Source organism: Heterodontus francisci, chromosome 15, assembly GCF_036365525.1.
Source record: "Heterodontus francisci isolate sHetFra1 chromosome 15, sHetFra1.hap1, whole genome shotgun sequence".
Classification (NCBI taxonomy): domain Eukaryota; kingdom Metazoa; phylum Chordata; class Chondrichthyes; order Heterodontiformes; family Heterodontidae; genus Heterodontus; species Heterodontus francisci.
The window spans coordinates 42371739-42392274 of NC_090385.1; the positions used below are offsets into that span (position 1 = coordinate 42371739).

Below are 20536 nucleotides of genomic sequence, written 5' to 3' on the forward strand. Positions count from 1 at the left end.
GCACTCCCTCCCAGGCCAATATATCCTTCCAAAGGTGTGGTGCCCAGAACTGCTCACAGTACTCCAGGTGTGGTCTAACTAGGGCTTTGTACAGTTAAAGCATGACTTCTAACCCCTGGTATTCTAGTCTTCACAATATAAAGGCCAACATTCCATTAGTCTTTTTGATTATTTTCTGTACAGTTTGGCACAAATTAGATGCAGGATAAAACTCCCTCTGCAGTGTGCCGACAAGGTGCCTTACCTAATCTCAGAAGAATGCTCCCTTTTGCACCAATATGACAATTCTGTTTCCCGAATAGATGGCTTTGAACAAGATTATCAACCTAGTGCAGATATTTGTCAAATTCACAATGGTGAAATAAGTAATCAAATCTATTTGTATATCCAAGTTGGGCCGAAAAATTAATTCCAATCCTATGGGTCAGTTTTGCAGTCCTCAGACCATTCAAATTACTGTTTTATTCCTTGTTGTTGTAATTTTGCCTTTTGAATATGAGAGTCAAGCAGGTGTTTGCTAGATTGTCTCTATGCTTTAAACCAATTACTGTGTGCAAACATGGTACCTTGGTCTTTCTCTCTTCATTGACTCTGCTGACTTGGCTCCCTTGATGATGTACTCTGTGTCAAACTGTGGCTTCAAGTTATCTGTTGGATCCTTGTTACATGTCACTTCGGATTTCAGAGGTTCTGGAGGTTTTACGTTAGAGTGGTGGCCTTTCGTGCATCCCTGAGGCACAGCAAGAATGCTCAATTAAACCAATCAATTCAGCACTTCATCCGGGGCCTACAAGCTAGTGATTTTTGGTAAAGGAGGAAATTGGAAATTCTAGGACGTAGAATTAAGCAGAAACATTAACATAGAAAAGCAGATTACAGTGCTTAATTTGCAATCACTAGGCTATTGATCAGAGTTCAATACTTCCCTTGTCTTTGAAATCAAGCTGATACAAAAAGAATGTACATTCACAATGAATCAAAATTCTCAACCAAAATAGATTTCAAAGAGTCACTACAGAGAACAGTTGGCTATCCTAACAGGAGGATCTTTGACAGAAGAGCAATCATAAACCATTATTTTAGATCTATTATCACAGACTCTTTGGCAGCTGGCTGACAAAATGTGGAAAAACAATAGATGAGTTGGTTAGCAAAGATCAAAGTGCTACTGAAACATCCAACAAATGTCCTAACTTTGCACATCAGGTTTCAGCAACATTAGCTTCTCCTTGGCAATACTGGAAATTCATTCAAAACAATTCAGGTTATTGGCCTAGTTAAACTTTATAGGGAAAAAATTCTCATAAGAATTCTGGAACTGGCAAAGCTTCCACGCAGTGTTTGTGACAAAACATTGCTTTTTTATCCATGGTTTATTTTTATTATGGTAATTTTTGGATTAAAGCCAGGATAATTTACATAAATAACCCAGAATTTGATTTTGCATTTCATTCAGCCACAGTATCCATTCTAGGAGACAAATGAGCTGGGATGTTAAGTGACTGACTCCAAACTCATTTGGATCAATATTTCTTGATAGTTGTTCCATGGCTGCTCCATAAAAGCCAATAAAACTTGTAATCTGCTGACAAATGCATCTGGTCTAACATTTATTAGATCAACACAGCAGACATGTTGATTGACAGTCTTGTTTGATTTGAGATATATATTTTTGATTTATTTGTTCCTGGCCAAACTTTAAAAGTTTCCAGGGGTATATATACTTAGATCAAATGTACTTAGGTAGCTGCATCTTGGTTCTGTCGACATAATTGACTGGATAAGGAAGTGTGTGGGGAGCCTGCCTCACATTCTTCTTTGTAAACAGGAGTGAACAGATCACCCTCCTCAGACCTACATCCAAAACAAGCAAAGAAAGAGATTACACCCAGCAGGATGCCAAACTTCTGAACTGGGGTTGCAGCAACATGAATTGCAGCTGTGAGTAGACCGTGGGTTCAAAGTGCAACAACCCCTTCACAAAAAAACTAGGAAAAAGTATTATTCGGCTAAACCCCAAACCATAGCCCACATAATGAAAAATATGCAAAATAATTCTGATAATGAACCAAATAATGCAAGTAAAATAATTTGTGAAAATGCTAATGGCACTTACCTTTAGGATTGCACTCCCCAAATGTCTGACTGGTCCTTCTCTCTAGTGCTCATTTAAAGGTCTGGATTTTGTACCCAGCCCGACGTCGGGTTCTGTGGCAGGGAGAGGCCGAAGAATCGGAGCGGCAGCAGCCGCCACAGAACCCAACACTGGGAATGCCAGGCCCAATCTTCCCGGAGGCAGGGAAGCTCCGTGGTGGCCCCTCAGTCGCTCTGCGACGGGACTCTGCTTTCCATATGGTAATTAGATCTTTGCATTAATTTAAATGTAACCTGCAGCGATCTTAATTTCAGTTCCCAATCTTCGGGGCGATGCGTGGCACTCACGCGCCTTCAATTTCCCATCCAGGGAAAGCTGGTGCCACCGAGGTGGGGAAGGGGTCAACTCTGCATTCTGTTGAACTGTCTGTATAGCTGGCTGCCTGTTAAAAATGGCGCCAGCACCTGCTGCCACATCAGGCGATGCTGTGAATGGTGTCGCCAATGCCGTCCTGCCATGTGATTGAGGTGGCGGCCGCTATGAATATGCTAAGTGGCCGCCTGCCGCAGAATCGTGGCGGTGCTGCAGCGCGGATCCCGCGCGGGGCGGGCACCATTTTCTGCACCCGCCACCACTCCCGGCAGCAAGACAACAAAATCCAGCCCAAAGTAGGTACTTACTGAGGCTGACGCATGCCTGGTGAAAAACTTGAAATAGGACTAGCAGGCACTTTACATGCATTTAAATAATTTTGGGTGACTTAATGAGGACATTGCATGAGACATGTGCTGGCCATTTTTGCACAAAGCAGGATATGGGTGCAGAAAGCCACTCTCAATGAATAGGGTAAGAAGCAGGCCTTAGACCTACTCTCTCACTTTCCCAACCAGTGCACCAGGTGCAAACATCAGGGAAATCAGCCCTGTGATGTAGAAATTCTTACTTTCGGAAATACAGATTTTGTTCTGTTTTATGCGCCACAATTGCAGTGAAAATAAAATCTGTCAAAACAAACTTTAAATGGGAGTACTTCCTGTTGCCTTGGTTGATACGTGCACTATCCAATATCGTATTGAACCATGCAGACCAGAAAAGTGCCAGATAAGGCCCTAAACTGTTCTGAGTTAGCTGATCTCAGCCAGTACAATTGGCCTCAGCACTTAGGCCGGTGATAGAAAAAAGATAATTTAGCCAGGGTTCCGATTCCTGCTCATATTCTTGTTCTCCTGCTGGAAAATGTGTGTTTGTGAATATTAGGTGAGATTTATAAAAGCAAGGTTCAGCCGTGATACCCTGAGAGTGGCGAGGATTGCCTGCTCTTGGAGAAGCACAAGTAAGTAAATGTGATGGTTAATGAGGCAGAAATATTATCACCAGACCCACTAACTTGTTTTCCTGGGATTTTGCTTGGCAGAGGCCCAAAAGTAGCTCCGGCCACAGCACACAACCTCACTAAAACTGGAAGATATGAGAAGGGACGGGCAGAAAATCTCTGGAGGCACCAAAAAGGCTTGCAAGCTTGATATTTGTCCCACCAGGAAGCAGTCAGTGGGACATGCACCATGGCTTCAGGCCTTTTCATGTTTTGGTCAGCAGATGCAAAGCTGACAGCCATTATTCATGCTGCAATCCTCTCAGGCCTAGTACAGCAGTAAAGTTTGCCCCTCCATCATTGCACACAAACCCTAACCAAGGGACATTCTGCACCGGGGGAGAGCATCAGAGCCATTATAATGACCTGATTCACAAATACGAGTGAGTTTAGATCCCATTGGGCAGAGTCCACTTGAACTCAGAGATGCAGGGGAGTAAAATTGACCCCATTATTTCTAAAAATATTAACTAATATGACAATCCGACTTTACCTAGTATTAATGTGAACACTGAAGATTACTTACCGGGATTGCCAGAAATTCTGAAAAGTCAGTTGTCTTTTTTTTGCAGCAGGACCATCCCTAAGTGAAATAGGAAACCATTATAATCATTCTGCTTTTTTCCCACCTGCCCAATTTGACAAGCATTAGCACAGCAGATCTGATGCCTGCTATTTTGGACAACAGCCAGAAGGATTCAAAGCCAAGAGAGGCACCAAGTTAGAACTGTCTGCATCACCCCAGGTACTAAGTTGCTGAATTCCTGCCATGCTGTCATGGAGAGATGCTGAATGGAGACCACACATTTAGGCATGATTATTACTGAAGATAAATGAGGTGGTAATGTAAGAAAGTAAGTGGGAAACTCACTCCAGGTTGTTATATACCCTAATTTCTTTGTACTACCATGTTTCCTCTTTGATGAAAGAAAGAAAGAACATGCATAAAAAAGCTTGTTAGAACCTCTGGATGTCTGAAAGCACCTCACAGCTAATGAAGTGGTTTTTGAAGTGCACTCACTGTTGTAACATACAGAGACATGGCAGCCTATTGGTACACAGTAAGCTCCCACAAACAATAATGAGATAAATGACCAATTAAGCAGTTTTAGTGATGTTGGCTGAGGGATAATTATTGCTCAAGACGTTGGGGGAAATTCCCTGCTCTGCTTTGAAAAGTGCCAAGGGACCTTTATCATCTAACTGAGAGGGCAGACAGAACCTTGGTTTAACGTCTCGTCTAAAAGACGGCATCTCTATGTGAACACTTAACCCTAAACTAGTGCTCTTCCTTGGTGTTACCAGAGTGGTAGCAATGTGTGAAATTACTGCTTGCTATGTGTAAATGCGAACGTCTTGGGACATCTCATAGCAGTTGAGTCCTGAGATGGACATTCTTTAGTTCCATGTACCACTGCAAGAGCCCAAACTCTTTTCTGCCACAGGGATTAGAGATGATAGGCTTGTAAGTCCCGCAGCCTAACTTTCAGCTCCCCAAACGGTGAGCTGCCAATGACTTGTATTCCCGATGCTGAGAGTTTGCCACCATTATATAAGTTCGGCTGATTGTCCAAACTCTGATTGTGCCAGTTCACTTCTTGATGGGTGAGTGTGATTTGCCCTCTGCCATTGTTCCTCTCCAGTAGGCTAATATATAATGTAAAATAGGACATGTTTGACGTGTGATGGTGAAACAAATGTACAACTGTATAACATAAGTCAGGTTTGATATCCCCGATCAATCCCTGGTCAATACTGATCTCAATTAAGGCAATAGAGCTACTGTAATAGACATTAGCACACCCGGGATAGGGAAGGAATATATGAGGCAGGGTTCTTGTTCTAAGGTACAGATATAAGACTGAGTGTAAAAGATGAGGATAGACAGTAGGAAAAACCTTTTTTAGTCTACAGCCTCATAACCCTATCCGAGTTGGTGACTGAAGTAGAAATCATGTCAATAGTTAAGAACAGGAAACAGAGAATGGGGGATAAATGGATCGTTTTCAGGTTGACAAACTGTAACTAGTGGAGTGCCACAGGGATCAGTGCTGGGGCCTCAACTATTTAACAAACTATATTAATGACTTGGATAAAGGACCGAGTGTATTGTAGCCAAATTTGCTGATGATACAAAGATAGGTAGGAAAGCAAGTTGTGAGGAGGACACAGAAGGCTGAATTTTACCGGCCCCCTCCGAGGTCGTGGCCGAGGGTGAGGGGGGACCGGAAAATGCCTCTGGGAGAGGGCTGCCACAGGCCTCGATGCCAGGAAGGCCCCGCCCCAGATTACTGGCAGGGGCGAGGCCTCATGGCAGCCCTCTGCTCCTCGGCGATGGGAGCAGAATCTAAATATTTAAATGAATGTAAATTAATGAATTAATGACCTACCTGCTCCCATTGACCGTTCCACTGCAATATTCAGGTAGGTTGCTGGGACTCCCACGCCTTCAGATCTCTGTACGAAGGTCCAAGACGGAACGCTAGTTGGGAGCGGGAGATAGGTTTTTAGGGCGAGAGGCGGGTGAGCAGGGTTAAACGTTTTCAAGGGGGTGGTGGGAAGGGGTAAAGTTCATAGTATATAAACTTTGAGAGGAGGGGAAGGTCGGGATCACAAGTACATTTTTGTCAGGGGGAGAGGGCAAGTAATAAATTGTTTAGTCATGGGGGAGGCGGTGGGAGAGGGGCTTGAATCTTTTCTTAAATTTTTTAAATTAAATTTATACTGCCTGTAACTTTAAAAAGTAAAATTCAATGGAAGGGCTTGAAGCCCTTTAAAACTGGCACTGGCACTTGTGCATTGGCACCGGATGCTGTTGCTGGGCAAGGAGCACCTGCCCGCTCCACATCATCGGGAAAGGCGGTTCACCCCGGACATGTAAATGAGCCGCCGCGTATAATATCAGCTCCGGAGAGTAAAAGCCACATGTGCGGGCCCAGAGAGTCTGCAAAGGGATATAGATTGGTTGAGTGAGTGGGCAAAAATATGGCAGATGAAGTATAATGTGGGAAAATGTGAGGTTGTTCACTTTGGTTGGAAGAAGTAAAAAGCAGAGTATTATTTAATAAAAGCAAAATACTGCGGATGCTGGAAATCTGAAATAAAAACAAAAAGTGCTGGAAATACACAGCAGCTCTGGCAGCATCTGTGGAGAGAGAAGCAGAGTTAACGTTTCAGGTCAATGATCTTTCTTCAGAACTGGGAAGGTCACAGACCTGGAACGTTAACTCTGCTTCTCTCTTCACAGATGCTGCTAGATCTGCTGAGTATTTCCAGCACTTGTTGTTTTTATTTCAGAATATTATTTAAATGGAGAGGGACTGCAGAATGTTGCAGTAAAGAGGGATCTGGATGTCCTCATACAATAATCACAAAAGGTTAGCATGCAGGTACAGCATATAATTGGGAATGCAAATGGAATGTTGGCCGTTATTGCAAAGGGGATGGAATATAAAAGTAGGGAAGTCTTGCTGTAACTGTACAGAGCATTGATGAGACCACACCTGGAGTACTGCATACAGTTTTGGTCTCCTTATTTGAGGAGGGATATACTTTCATTGGAGGCAGCTCAGAGAAGGTTCACTAGGTTAATTCCTGGGATGATGAGGTTGTCTTATGAGGAAAGGTTGAGCAGGTTGAGCTTTACTCATTGGAGTTTAGAAGAATGAGAAGTGATCTTATTGAAACATATAAGAAATTGAGGGAGCTTAACAGAATAGATGCTGAGAGGATGTTTCCCCTCATGGGGGATTCTAAAACTAGGGGACATAGTTTCAAAATAAAGGGTCTCCCATTTAAGACAGAGATGAGGAGAAATTTATTCTCTCAGATGGTCGTTAATCTTTGGAATTCTCTTCCCCAGAGAGCAGTGAAGGCTGGGTCATTGAATATTTTCAAGGCTGAGCTACACAGATTTTTGATCTACATGGGAATAAAGGGTTATGGGGGTGCAAGCAGGAAAGTGGAGTTAAGGCCACAGTCAGATCAGCCATGATCTTACTGAATGGAGAAACAGGCTCGAGGGACCAAATGGTCTTCTCCTGCTTCTTATGATATTATGTTCTTATACGTGATTGATGGAAAAGAGAACGTGATATGGGAAGAGAGCAGGTACATGGTATTAGGACTGTCCATGTGGAGGATGAGCACCAACATGGACTTGTTGAGACAAATAGCCTGTTTCCATGTCCTATTTTCTAAGTACTGTAATTCTTTTAATGCCTGGTCACCAGCCAGTGACTTCTGCTGTAAAGTATTTGGACATTAGGTGAGAACAGGAACAGGTTGTTTCTAATGCCCCACTATAAAATATCCTGTCAACACTCACTGTTTAGGTTCCCATGTAGAGAATGATCACTTCGGAGTTGGCCAGTACCCATGGAACTGTACTCCATTAACTTCAAGAGAGGAGGTAGGAAAACTCTGGTGAAAAAATTAATTGCGTAATTGTAATGTTTTTTATATTGAAATTAGAAATGTGTGAATTAATTTGAATATGCTGTGGTAACAAGTATGGAAACATATAGTCGGGAGATCATCCTGCTTACATTATTTTATTCAGCTCTCGAGGTGCATTCTCTGATTTCAGTCCCAGGAGCAACTGGGTGGCTGAGTTTACCACCAGCTGTTGGAGCTCATTACTGACACTTTTCATTGGGCTCAATTAACCCCTTCCTAACCAGGGCATTGTGTTTTAACTCAGAGCTTTGTAACTGCAAACTTCCACCTACAGGCTCTTTGTCTCACCCACTGAGTAGCATAGAGGATGAAGCCATGTGACACACAAGTGTTTGTTTGGAATGACAGATCAGAGTGTCAGACAATTTCCTCCCCAGGGGCTGGCTCAACAGACCGATACTGGAAATGTTGAATAGCATGAAGGATTAAAGATGGGGAAAAGTTTTGGCGTGTGAGTCATGAAACATAGGCCACAATTCACATTTAGAGGCTGTACCCAGATAACCTGGAGCCCCAGGCTAATGCTCTCGGGACATGGGTTCGAATCCCACCATGGCAGATGGTGGAATTTGTTTTCAATTAATAAATCTGGAATTAAAACTAGTTTAGTGGTGACCATGAAACCATTGTCGATTGTTGCAAAAATCCATCTGGTTCACTAATGCCCTTTAGGGAAGGAAGTCTGCCATCCTTACCCATTCTGGCCTACATGTGACTCCAGACCCACAGCAATGTGATTGACTCTTAACTGCCCTCTGAAATGGCCTAGCACGCCACTCAGTTGTATCTAACTGCTACAAAGTCTAAGAAAAGGAATGAAACCAGACGGACCACCTGGCATCGACCTAGGCACCAGAAACTACAATGCCACATCCAGCCCTGTCGACCCTGCAAAGTCCTTCTTACTTACATCTGGGGGCTTGTGCCAGAATTGGGAGAGCAGTCCCACAGACTAGTCAAACAACAGCCTGACATAGTCATACTCACAGAATCATACCTTACAGAAATGTTCTAAACACGACCATCACGAGCCATCTTGATTGGCATATCACCAATCACCTTCCACATTCACTGCCTCCACCACCGATGCACAGTGGCAGCAGTGTGTACCATCTGCAAGATGCACTGCAGCAACTCACCAAGGCTCCCATGACAGCACCTTCCAAACCCACAACCTCAACCACCTAGAAGGACAAGGGCAGCAGATGCATGGGAACACCACCGCCTGCAAGTTCCCCTCCAAGCCACACACCATCCTGACTTGGAACTATATCACCGTTCCTTCACTGTTGCTGGGTCAAAATCCTGGAACTCCCATCCTAACAGCATTGTGGGTGTACCTACACCCAAAGGATTGCAGTGGTTCAAGAAGGCAGCTCACCACCACCTTCTCAAGGGCAATTAGGGATGGGCAACAAATGCTGGCCTGGCCAGCAACGCCCACATCCCACGAACAAATTAAAAAAAACACCCAGTTCAATGCAATCTAATTTCCCGTGTTTAGCAGGATTTAATTATACCTGGAAATAGTTTGTACTTTTGAACCTACCTTGAGTGCATCATGGAAGATGGGAACCCCTGGATGGTAACAGCAAGCATCTGTTGGAGAAAAAGGCAAAAGCTTACAATGAACATACTAAAATTAGGAGTGCACAACAGTGAAAAGGGAAGAAGTGATACAAATTGTGCAAGCTTCCCTGACAAAGGGCATTACGAGATATGCTTGCTTATATTCTTTAAGCTATCACTTTCATACCAGTACACTAATGAAATCAAAATGCATTGAATTGTCTCCCACATTTAAAAAGCTTTGCACCATCCAGGACAAAGCAGTCAGCTTGATTGGCATCCCACCCACCACCTTAAATATTCACTCCCTCCACCACTGTTGCACTGCAGTAACTCGCCAAGCCTCCTTCGACAGCACCTTCCAAACCCAAGACCTCACCCACCTGGAAGTACAATGGCAGCAGACACATGGGAATACCACCACCTGCAAGTTCCCCTCCTGTTTCTTTATTTCCAAAATATACTTTATTCATAAAAATCTGCAAAAAATACATTACCAAACAGTTTCAAACAGCACCGAGTCAAAAAATACAAACAGTGCAAAGGAGATCAGCTTCCTTCAATACAATCATGAGTTGCCTCACAACCCTTCCATTTCATTTGTCATGCCATATACATTTTTACATTTTACAGCAAACGAAAATTTTCCCGATACAGTTCGAGGGGTTTCCCATGGATCCAGCCCCTCTGTTCAGCTTGGTGGGGGGACCTTACACAGTGGTCTTTCCCACTGAGCCTTTGCTGCGGCTGCCCCAAGCTTTAGTGCGTCCCTCAGCACGTACTCCTGGACCTTGGAATGTGCCAGTCTGCAACATTCGGTCATGGACAACTCTTTGCGCTGGAAAACCAGCAAGTTTCGGGAAGACCAAAGGGCGTCTTCCCCTCCATGCCACACCCCATCCTGACTTGGAACTATATTGCCGTTACTTCAGTGTCACTGGGTCAAAAACCTGGTAAGCCCTTCCTAACAGCACAGTGAGTGTACCTACATCATATGGACTGCGGCAGCACAAGAAGGTGGCTTACCACCACCTTCTCAAGGCAGTTAGAGATGGCAACAAATACTGGCTTTGCCAGCGACGCTCACGTCCCATGAATGAATAAAAAAATAAAGCCATAAAAGGCCAGTAACATTTGGTTTTATAAGCAGGGATTTGAATACAATAGCAAAGTAATGATACAGTTACACTTCCAGAAGTTACTAGATAGATTAAAAATCATAAAGAGTATACAGTGTCAATTACCAGGATGATGCCAGGGATACGATGCTATCATTATGAGATGGAACTTGAGACACATTGATCTCACATTGTAAATCTGCTATTGTACATCTCTGGAAGAAACTCACGGTACTGCCTTCTGGATTGCTGCTGTAAACTGAAACTGTATTATCGCACACAGCGCATGAAACAGCAAGCATATACAGTGGCCTCAAAAGAATACACTACATCCATCCCCTCTTGGTAAATGAGAGTTTCAATGGTTTGTTTACATTGTTCTGTTTGCATATTACTTCAGTTTGTAACATAATCGCTTAAGTATGGCAGACATTTTGCTCACTAGTAGGATATCAACATGTGACATCAGGTGTTGTCTCGTTTAACCCATGTGCTTCATCTGAAGTGTCGATGTGTAGATCAGACGCAACGCTTGCAGATGGTGTTTGCAACACTTTGAAGCATGATGTGTTTCGTGTGATGATTTGTGAACCACACTTAGCAGTGATCATTGATCCTTTTGTGTTGGTCACAACAAATGGTTGGATGTCAAAGGGGGTTGTTTTTTTTCCAACATGACCATCACGTTTCACAAGCACTTTGTCTCCTTGCTTTAGCGGTGTAGTTCTGAATTTCATGTTTTGCTGTGCGTTTGCTTTCATGCGATCTTTCTGTCCACAATCACACTCGCCTGTGTGTTAATTAGTAGCTTTGTGGGGTTGCTCAGGAAGACATAGGATGTGCGAATGTGAGCGTAGCTGGAGGCTTTCCAGTGGGCGACTGAGAAGTTGCTCTGTAATTGCGAAGAAAACAATACAACTCCTGCTTCCACGACTTGCTCTCAGCAGTAGCTGTATGAATCACTTTTATCAATGTACGCATGAATCTCTCAACTTCTCCACTGGCTCGAGTACAACAGGATGTGATTTTTCAGTGAGTGAAGCCAAGCTAGTTCGTGAATTTACTGATCTCAGCGCTGTTGAATGGGTGTCCATTGTCACTTCTCACCATTGGACTCCAATCAATGCGAAAATCTGGTCAAGCTTTGGGACGACTGCTTTCGCTGAGGTAACTATTCCTATGATTTAAAATCTGCTGTAGGCGTCAGTTACAAGAAGAAAGTGCTCATTAGTGGGCAAGTCTGCGAAGTCTACACTGACTTCAGTCCATGGGACTGCAGGTAGCTCAGACATGTTGAGTGGAACACAAAGATTACGGAATCAGTACAACACAGAAGGAAGCCATTCGGCCCATCATGTCCGTACCGGCCCTCTGAAAGAGCAACTCCCTCAGTTCCATTCCCCTGCCTTCTCCCCATAATCCTGCAAATTCTTCCTTTTCATATAACTGTCTAATTCCCTTTTGAATGCTTCAATTGAACCTGCCTCCACCACAGGCAGTGCATTCCAGACCTTAACCATTTGCTGTGTGAAAAAGTTTTTCCTCATGTCACTTTTGCTTCTCTTACCAAATACTTTAAATCTGTGCCCTCTTGTTCTCGATCCTTTCACGAGTGGGAACTGTTTCTCTCTATCTACTCTGTCCAGATTTGACATGATGGTTGCTTGACATGGCAAACACTGATTGATTTTGTGATCCACCATGCGGCCAATTCCTGGAATCATACCTTTTCCTGAAGAAGTTGCTTTGTTTTGACAATTCCGTGGTGGCCCTCATGTGCTATTTCTACAACACATTCTCTTAAATACTGCAGAATGACAATGCAGTTGCCGTGTAACACGAGTTCAGAAGCAGTTGCAACTGTGAATGCATTTCGAACACTCTGAAGACCTTGTAGCGTGTGAGCGATTTTGTTTGTAAACGCTCTCTCAATCATGTCTTTCCAATTTAGAGATTCCGTAGCTGTCATACATAGCTGCAACGCTTCATCTTGTTTTGTTACCATTTTGTGTCAGTTAATTTTAGCAACTTTGGCATGGCATTTACATAGTTAAGATGTTGTCAGCAGTCTGTTCTTGCGACTGGTAGTTGTCAGCAAAGGATGGTGCGAAAGGTAGTCCGCTGGGTTAAGCTTGTCTGGCTGATACTTAACATGAAACTTGTACTCTTGTAGTTTGAGTATCCAATGTTCTATTCGAGTAGGTGGCTATGCTGATTGTTAAACAGGCTCACTCGTGGCCTATGATCAATTATCACTTCAAACTCGCTTCCATACAAGTAGAGATGAAAATGTAGGATGCTCCAGGTAATTGAGAGTGCTTCTCTCTCTCTTTGCAAATATCGTTGTTCTACGGGCTGTGACGGAAATCACACATGCCAAATGGAAAAATATTAATTTCATCGTATGTAACGCTGCTTGAGAAATTTTTACTGGACACTACAAATAACTTTTTTTTTTAAAAAGCAGAACTGAACAGCTAAGAATGGTGACACACATTTACATGTTGAGAAGACAAAGGCTGGCTGAGAGACAGAAGTAAATTACCCCAGTCTAGCTGGAACAATGGGGGGTGCTCCCTGATTCAGTTAGAGAGATTGGTTTTGTCAATAGTGGTAATCAAAAGACGTCGACACCTTTTCACTTTGAAAGAGCCAAATTCCGCCCCCCAACCGAGTATGTCTGAAAGACTCTGAAATTTAAACAATCCTCCAGGAACTGCTGTTTCAAACAAAGAGATGGTTACATGATACATCTGCTGGTGTAACACTGAGGTTTTTGAATTGTGCCTCAGGGAAAGAAGAGAGACTACATCTGAACTTCAAGAGAAAGGATCTCGCTCTCTCTCTCTCTCTGTCTCCCTCCAGCAAAGTCCCAGGTGAACCACGGTGGCAGCTTCTAAGCCTCAAGTCTATAGAACTTTACAGGCGACTACCATGGAGACAGTTTAAACCTCCCTTCGGCCTTCTGGAACCAGAGAAGCAACCCTGAAATTGTGCATGTGGCCCCAGCAAGGACTCCAAGACTTTAACTTCAGTTAAGGACATTACAACTCAGTATTTACATTCCATTTATTACCAACTTGACTTCGACCGCCCAACTCTTTCTTCCCCTCTGTATCTATTTGTGTGTATGTGCCTCTTGTAGGCATATGAGTGTGGATATGCGCATGTTTTAGTAATTGTAACCAGTTTAGAGTGATAAGGTCAATAAACTTACATCTTTCTTGTTAAACCAAAGAAAACCTGTTTGATTGGTTCATTTGTAATTATATTCGAGGAACAGTGAGCAAAGGCTCACTGAGGTGGTAAGCTAAAATCACTGTCTTAAAAGAATAAACTCTGTTATGGCCAAACCAGAGAAGGGGTGAAAGGGGGAGCCTGAGACCCCTTCCTCACCTGATCATAACAGGGCGTTAATGATCTTCTTGCCATTGTGACAATTGATGGGTGACCTGCTTTGTCTTTCTGCACAAGAACTGCACCCAAGCCATCTGGGCTCGCATCCACTGCTAGCTAGTTTTCTTGGGGTCAAAGAAGGCATTTGTGCAACTTGCTCATCTGATGTACAGTCTGTTTGCGTAATTCAGACCACTGTCACTTGGTGATCTCTTTTGTCAGATCATGTAAGGGGGCAGACAGTGTACAGAGGTCAGGAATGGACCGACTACAGTATATGATGAGCCTGAGCAGACTCCGGACTTCATGCACGTTCGTAGGATCTGCAGCATTTGCAATGGCTTCAACTTTCCGTAGATCAGGTGAGACTCCTTCACTGCTGAATACATGATCGAAGGATTCGATTCTGCTTTCAGTGAACAGGCACTTGTCTTTGTTCAGGGTGAGGCTGTATTCTCCAAGACGTTGTAGGCATGCATGTAGGCGTGTCAGCGCGACCGTAGATGCAAATGTCATCGTTGACATTCAGCGTGCCCTCAAGCCCTTGCAGTGCAGACTGAATCATGTGTTGAAATACCTCGGCTGCTCAGTTGATTCCAAAGTTGAGCCTTTTGTATCGAAAGAGCCTGATGTGAATGGAGAACATTTAAATAACTAAATTCGTCTGCAAGCTTGATTTGATAGCAGCTTGCATTAAGGTCAAGTTTAGCAAAACCATTTACTTTCTCTATAATATCGTCAATTGTCAGTGTCAAATGTCTTTCTCGGATTGCTTGGTTTGGTGACTGCATATTGATGCAGATTCTGATCTTGTTCTCACACTTGGGTTTCTTGACTACTTGCATGGGTGAGACCCAAGAGGTGGGTTCATCCCTAACATTCTCAATGATGTTGAGATCAAGCAAGCACTGAACTTCCTTCCTTGTCTGCTTTCTGACATGGGACGGTATTTGTCTATGTTGATGCACGACTGGACGCATCTTGGGATCTACGTGAAGCTTGAATGCAGCACCCTTCAGTTTGGCGAAAGCCATGGTCAGCATACAGTTCAAGAATGTTGTTGGTACATGTAAGAACTGTGTATGTGACCGCAATCATGCACAGATCTGTTGCTATGTGGAAACTGATGAACATGTCACTTTCTCCAGATATGCATAGAATACAGTATTGTTTCTGGTGTCTTTTAATGTGACTAGCATTTCAAAAGTCCCAAGAACTTTCTATGGTTTGTTACTGATGTAGGGGAAGATTTTTGAATTCCTTGGTTTGCAAAAAATGGGGCAGTCCTGAAGGTTGTTGAACGTTTTAACTCCCATGACGTTGACAGATGCTCCTGTATCTATGAGAGCATCTACTGTCGAGCAGCCAATGGTCACTGTCACACGTGGCTGGTTGCTGTGTCCAGAGGAGAGCACAAAAGTATATTCAGGGTCATGTATCTCTACATTGGCTACATTCTTGCACCCTTATGGTGTGGTACAGGTTCATGGCACTTTTTGGTAGTATCGGTACTACAGTCTTTTTTAAAGTTTTTTTTAAGAGATACAGCACTGAAACAGGCCCTTCGGCCCACCAAGTCTGTGCCGACCATCAACCACCCATTTATACTAATCCTACATTAATCCCATATTCCGACCACATCCCCACCTTCCCTCCATTCCCCTACCACCTACCTACACTAGGGGCAATTTACAATGGCCAATTTACCTATCAACCTGCAAGTCTTTGGCTGTGGGAGGAAACCGGAGCACCCGGCAAAAACCCACATGGTCACAGGGAGAACTTGCAAACTCCGCACAGGCAGTACCCAGAATCGAACCCAGGTCGCTGGAGTTGTGAGGCTGCGGTGCTAACCACTGCGCCATCCCTTGATTTTGTTGATGAGCAGCAAACATGAGCAAAATGGTTGAGTTTCTCACAAGCTTTACATTGCTTGCCAGCAGCACGGCATAATGTCTGGTGTCGCTAAGTACCGGCACAGTGCTTGGACAAGTCATGATCTTGTTCGTGAGATTGCTGTTGTTGCTTTGCATGTGATTGCCTGACACATAAGCAGTAACACCGTTCACAGGAGTTGAGCTTAAAGTGTGACAGTTGTTGTTGGCAGCCTCAACTTCAGCAGCTCTAGACTCTGAAAGGGATAGTGATCTTGCAAGCTCCAGCAGCTCTGACAACTTTCTGTCTTTCTTGAGTGTTTTTCTGCATTTTTGACTGGAGAAGCAACCTTCAATTATTTGTGTTTTTATTTCCTGTTTGACGTCACCAAATGCACATTTGGCTGCCTATTGTCTCAATCGTGTGTCTTGTTTGGTTTGTCGTAAAATAATTGTTTCGTATATTGCATTCTTCTTGGGCATGAAATAAGCGGTTAGTGCACTTTCTGCTGAGCCATAATCATCTTGCACAGGCGTAAATGTCTCAAAAATATTTTCCAATTCTTCTCCTCCATAATGGAGAAGTAAGGCCTTTTTTCTCTTATCATCGGTGATTCCAAAGCCATCTATTGCACCCACAAATCGTTGCAGCCACTTCTGCCAACGAGGGAACACAAATGAGGACTCAGAGTGCACATCAAAATGTGATAGTTGGGCATAGCCATCACCATCCTGATTGTCAGTGCAGTGACAGTGCGTGATCAAGGATCCAGGATAATGTTCGACAGGCACAATCACATAGACATTATCAAAAGTAATAATGGCATGTGGAAGAAACAAGTGCACATTTCATGGGGTGCTACAATCCTGCAATAATTCTCTGTAAGGTTTAAACAGACCAAACTACCCTTGCATTGGTGTATGAGACAAAATGGCTGTCCTGCATCCGTATTTGACAATCTGTATTACCTGGAGTTCACAACTGAAAGCACAGGGAATTATACCTGGCTGTATAGTAAATACAGATCCTGTCCTCATAGCCATTGTAAGATTTCACATTGTAAATCTGCTTTTGTAAATCTCTGAAAGAAACACACGGCTCTACCTTCTGGATTGTTGCTGTAAACTGAAACTTTATGATCGATTCTGTCTAATGGCACATTGCACATGCTGCACCAAACATACATGGTCACTTCAAAAGAACAATACACTACAACTGGCACCACTGGAGCACAGAAGGCTAAGAGGAGATTTAATAGAGGCTTTTAGAATAATGAAGGCTTATGAAAGACTGAATAGGGACTGAGTATTTCCTCTGGCTGGGGAGTCTGTGATAAGGAATCAGTGGTGAGAGGTTATGAATTTCCATTGTTATTAAGTGAATTGAGAGAGGTTAACAGAAATGTATTTATGCAGAAAGTTGTTAAAACATGAAATATGTTACCAAAGGAGTAGTTCAGGTAGGGACCATCACATAAGAACATAAGAAATAGGAGTAGGAGTCGGCCATTCGGCCCCTCAAGCCTGCCCCGCCATTCAATAAGATCATGGCTGATTTGCCCCAGACCTCAACTCCTCTTTCATGCCAGCTCTTCATAACCCTCATCTCCCCAATATTTCAAAAAATTATCTACCTCCTCTTTAAATACTTCCAGTGATCTAGCCTCCACAACTCTCTGGGGTAGAGAATTCCAGACATTCTCTACCCTCTGAGAAAAGAAATTCCTTCGTATCTCAGTTTTAAATGAGTGTCCCTTATTCTGTAACTAGGTCCCCTAGTTCGAGATTCCCCCGTTAGTGGAAACATCTTCTCAACATCTACCCTGTCAAGCCCCCTCAGAATCTTGTATGTTTCAATAAGATCACCCCTCATTCTTCTAAACTCTAATAAAGGCCTAACCTGTTTAGCCTTTCTTGATAAGTCAACCCCTCCCGCCCAGGAATCAGCCTAGTCAATCTCTTTTGAACTGCCTCCAATGCTAGTATATCCTTTCTTAAATACGGGGACCAAACCTGTACACAGTACTCCAGGTGCAGCCTCACCAACACCCTGTACAGTTGTAACAAGACTTCCCTATTTTTAAACTCTAACCCCCTAGCAATAAAGGCCAAAATTCCATTTACCTTCTTAATTACTTGCTGCACCTGCATGCTAACTTTTTGTGTTTCTTGCACAAGAACACCCAGATCCCTCTGTGCTGCACTTTTTTGAAGTCTCTCTTCATTTAAATAATAGTCTGCCTTTTGATTCTTCCTACCAAAGTGCATGACCTCACACTTTCCTACATTAAACTCCATCTGCCAAGTTTTTACCAACTTACTCAACCTATCTATATCCCCTTGCGGATTCCTTATGTCCTCCTCACAACATGCCCTCCCACCTATTTTTGTATCATCAATAAATTTGGATATATTACACTCTGCCCCTCCTCCAAGTCATTAATATAGATAGTAAATAATTGAGGCCCTAGAACTGATCCTTGTGGTACTCCACTAGCTACATCTTTCCAACCTGAAAAAGACCCATTAATCCCAACTCTCTGTCTTCTGTGAGTTAACCAATCCTCAATCCATGCGAATACATTACCCCCAATACCGTGAGCTCCAATCTTGTGCAATAATCTTTTATGTGGCGTCTTCTGGAAATCCAAATACACTACATCTACCAGTTCCCCTTTATCAACTCTGCTTGTTATATCCTCAAAGAACTCTAGCAAATTTTTCAAACATGATTTCCCTTTCACAAAACCATATTGACTCTGTTTTTGATTGTGTTAAGCTTTTCTAAATGTCCTGCTATTTCTTCCTTAATAATAGACTCTAGCATTTTCCCAATGACCGATGTTAGGCTGATCCTGCTTTTTGTCTCCCTCTCTTCTTGAACAGGGGCATCACATTAACAGTTTCCAATCTGCTGGGACCCTCCCGGAATCCAGTGAGTTCTGGAATATTCCGACCAATGCCTCCACTATCTCTGCAGCCACTTCCTTCAAAGAGAAAATGGCTGAACATTTGAAGCAGCTGTGGGGAAAGGGCAGGGCAATGGGAATAGTTTTGCTTTGCTCTAGCAGGGAGCCAAGAATACTAAAGGGATGGGCCAAATATTTCCTGTGCTGTAAACTTCTGTGGTTTGAACGGACCAGTACAATAGAGGGCAATGCCTTAACGACGGAGCCATTGGAACACCATTAATGACCCAAGCAAGCAGTGTCGTCTTCAGAGGCTTGGTAAGGATAAAGATGCCAGCCCCTATAAGTAATATGAATACTGAATAGAGCGAGAACGTGGAGCATGAAACTCTTTGGCTATACCATACGTAGAGGGAAAAGGAGGTCCTTTCACCCGCATGGCGACCAGCAGAAAAAAGATTGAACAGAAATATTCCAAAGCACTACCTTGCCTAAACAAGCTTTGTGAACGGTCTAAAATAATGAAGCTTCGTGAGAAAGTTGTGCAACAAAAATGAATTCTCTCGAGTGCGGGGACGCCAATAGCTACGGCAAAGGCTGTTCTGATTACACAGAGACAGTTTGATGAAGTTTGTGACTCACCGTCTCTGTTGCTGTTTAGTTGGAAGCGCAACCCGCAGCCTCTGTTATAACAGAGCTCCGACATCGTGTCACTTTCACTTTGCGTGTTCTTCCCGGGAATAGCAGGCAAGATCCGGTTCCCAGAAATTTAAATCAATGAGTTCTGGATATTCCAGAAACATCTTCTGCCGCCTGGAAGAAATTCTCCAGCGTATAGGAAGAGGGAGTCGGATTGTGTATTGCCCAAAGATGGTCACACAACACATGCTCTTATCCGTCAAATGACCTGGAGATAACAGACAAGCAGCAGGAGCTGAGCTGGCAGCTTCTATCATGAAGGAGGAGCATAGACAAGGGAACAAAAGATAAAATAAAACTTTATTCTGAATTAACGTTAAAAAGAGCAGAAGCTAAGTTTTGATATTTCTGGTAACCGGTCCATATAGGCAGAAATGTTCCCTAATTCCCCAGTAAATCTCCCAGTTTATTTCTCCTTCCGATTGTTTTCTTTTTCTGAAGTTGTTGACTCATGGGCACCCTCGACCCTCTCGTACCTGAGCCCACACAGTGGGTATCGACAGCCTGTTTGACTGTGAAGGGCATTAGAGCCCAAAGCCATGCAGTCCTCATCTTACATTCCACATACATTAGTTTCCAGCATAACCGGACAGTGACAGGGAGAAGGTACCCTGGATCCTCTGCCAGTTCGCAGACTGATGAGCATCTGTGACCAGTTCAAGCTGGCCTCAGAAGTCAAAGAAAGTCACGGCAACAGCAAGGCCAGGTTCCTTGAGAACTGGGCTGGCAGATCCTTTGTCCCCTTTAACGTCAGGTCAGACTACCTGATGGCGCTGGTGTTATGGTTCGGAGGGACCGGGATGTGTGCCAAAAACTGGAAGGAGCACATAGCCATGATGAAACAGAAACCGGAAATGTGGAAGCAACAGTCCCTCTCCGTTGCAGGTAAGAACCTGGTCATCAGGTGCGGGGCGCTCTCAGTGTTGCTGTACATGGTGCAGGTCTGGCCCATACCCCACGCCTCTAACCCGCTCTTGATCCTTTCATTGAAAACTATCGGCGAGACATTGGTCATCTCAATTTCTCTGCCCCCCTCATTCACTCTA

The 20536-nt window shown here is 43.6% G+C and overlaps 1 protein-coding gene across 1 annotated transcript in view; it reads right to left on the minus strand.

Moving 5' to 3' along the window:
• LOC137377618 (cysteine and histidine-rich domain-containing protein 1-like) overlaps positions 1-19678 on the minus strand; it is a 45135-nt gene extending 25457 nt beyond the window's left edge. Inside the window, exons 1-4 of the mRNA XM_068047458.1 lie at positions 19434-19678; positions 9475-9524; positions 3994-4050; positions 567-730 (exon numbers count right to left, since the gene is read on the minus strand). Coding sequence (XP_067903559.1) covers positions 567-730; positions 3994-4050; positions 9475-9524; positions 19434-19497 — 335 coding nt within the window. The 5' untranslated portion in view covers positions 19498-19678. The remainder of the gene's footprint in view (positions 1-566; positions 731-3993; positions 4051-9474; positions 9525-19433) is intronic.
• Between the last annotated feature and the right edge of the window lie 858 nt (positions 19679-20536).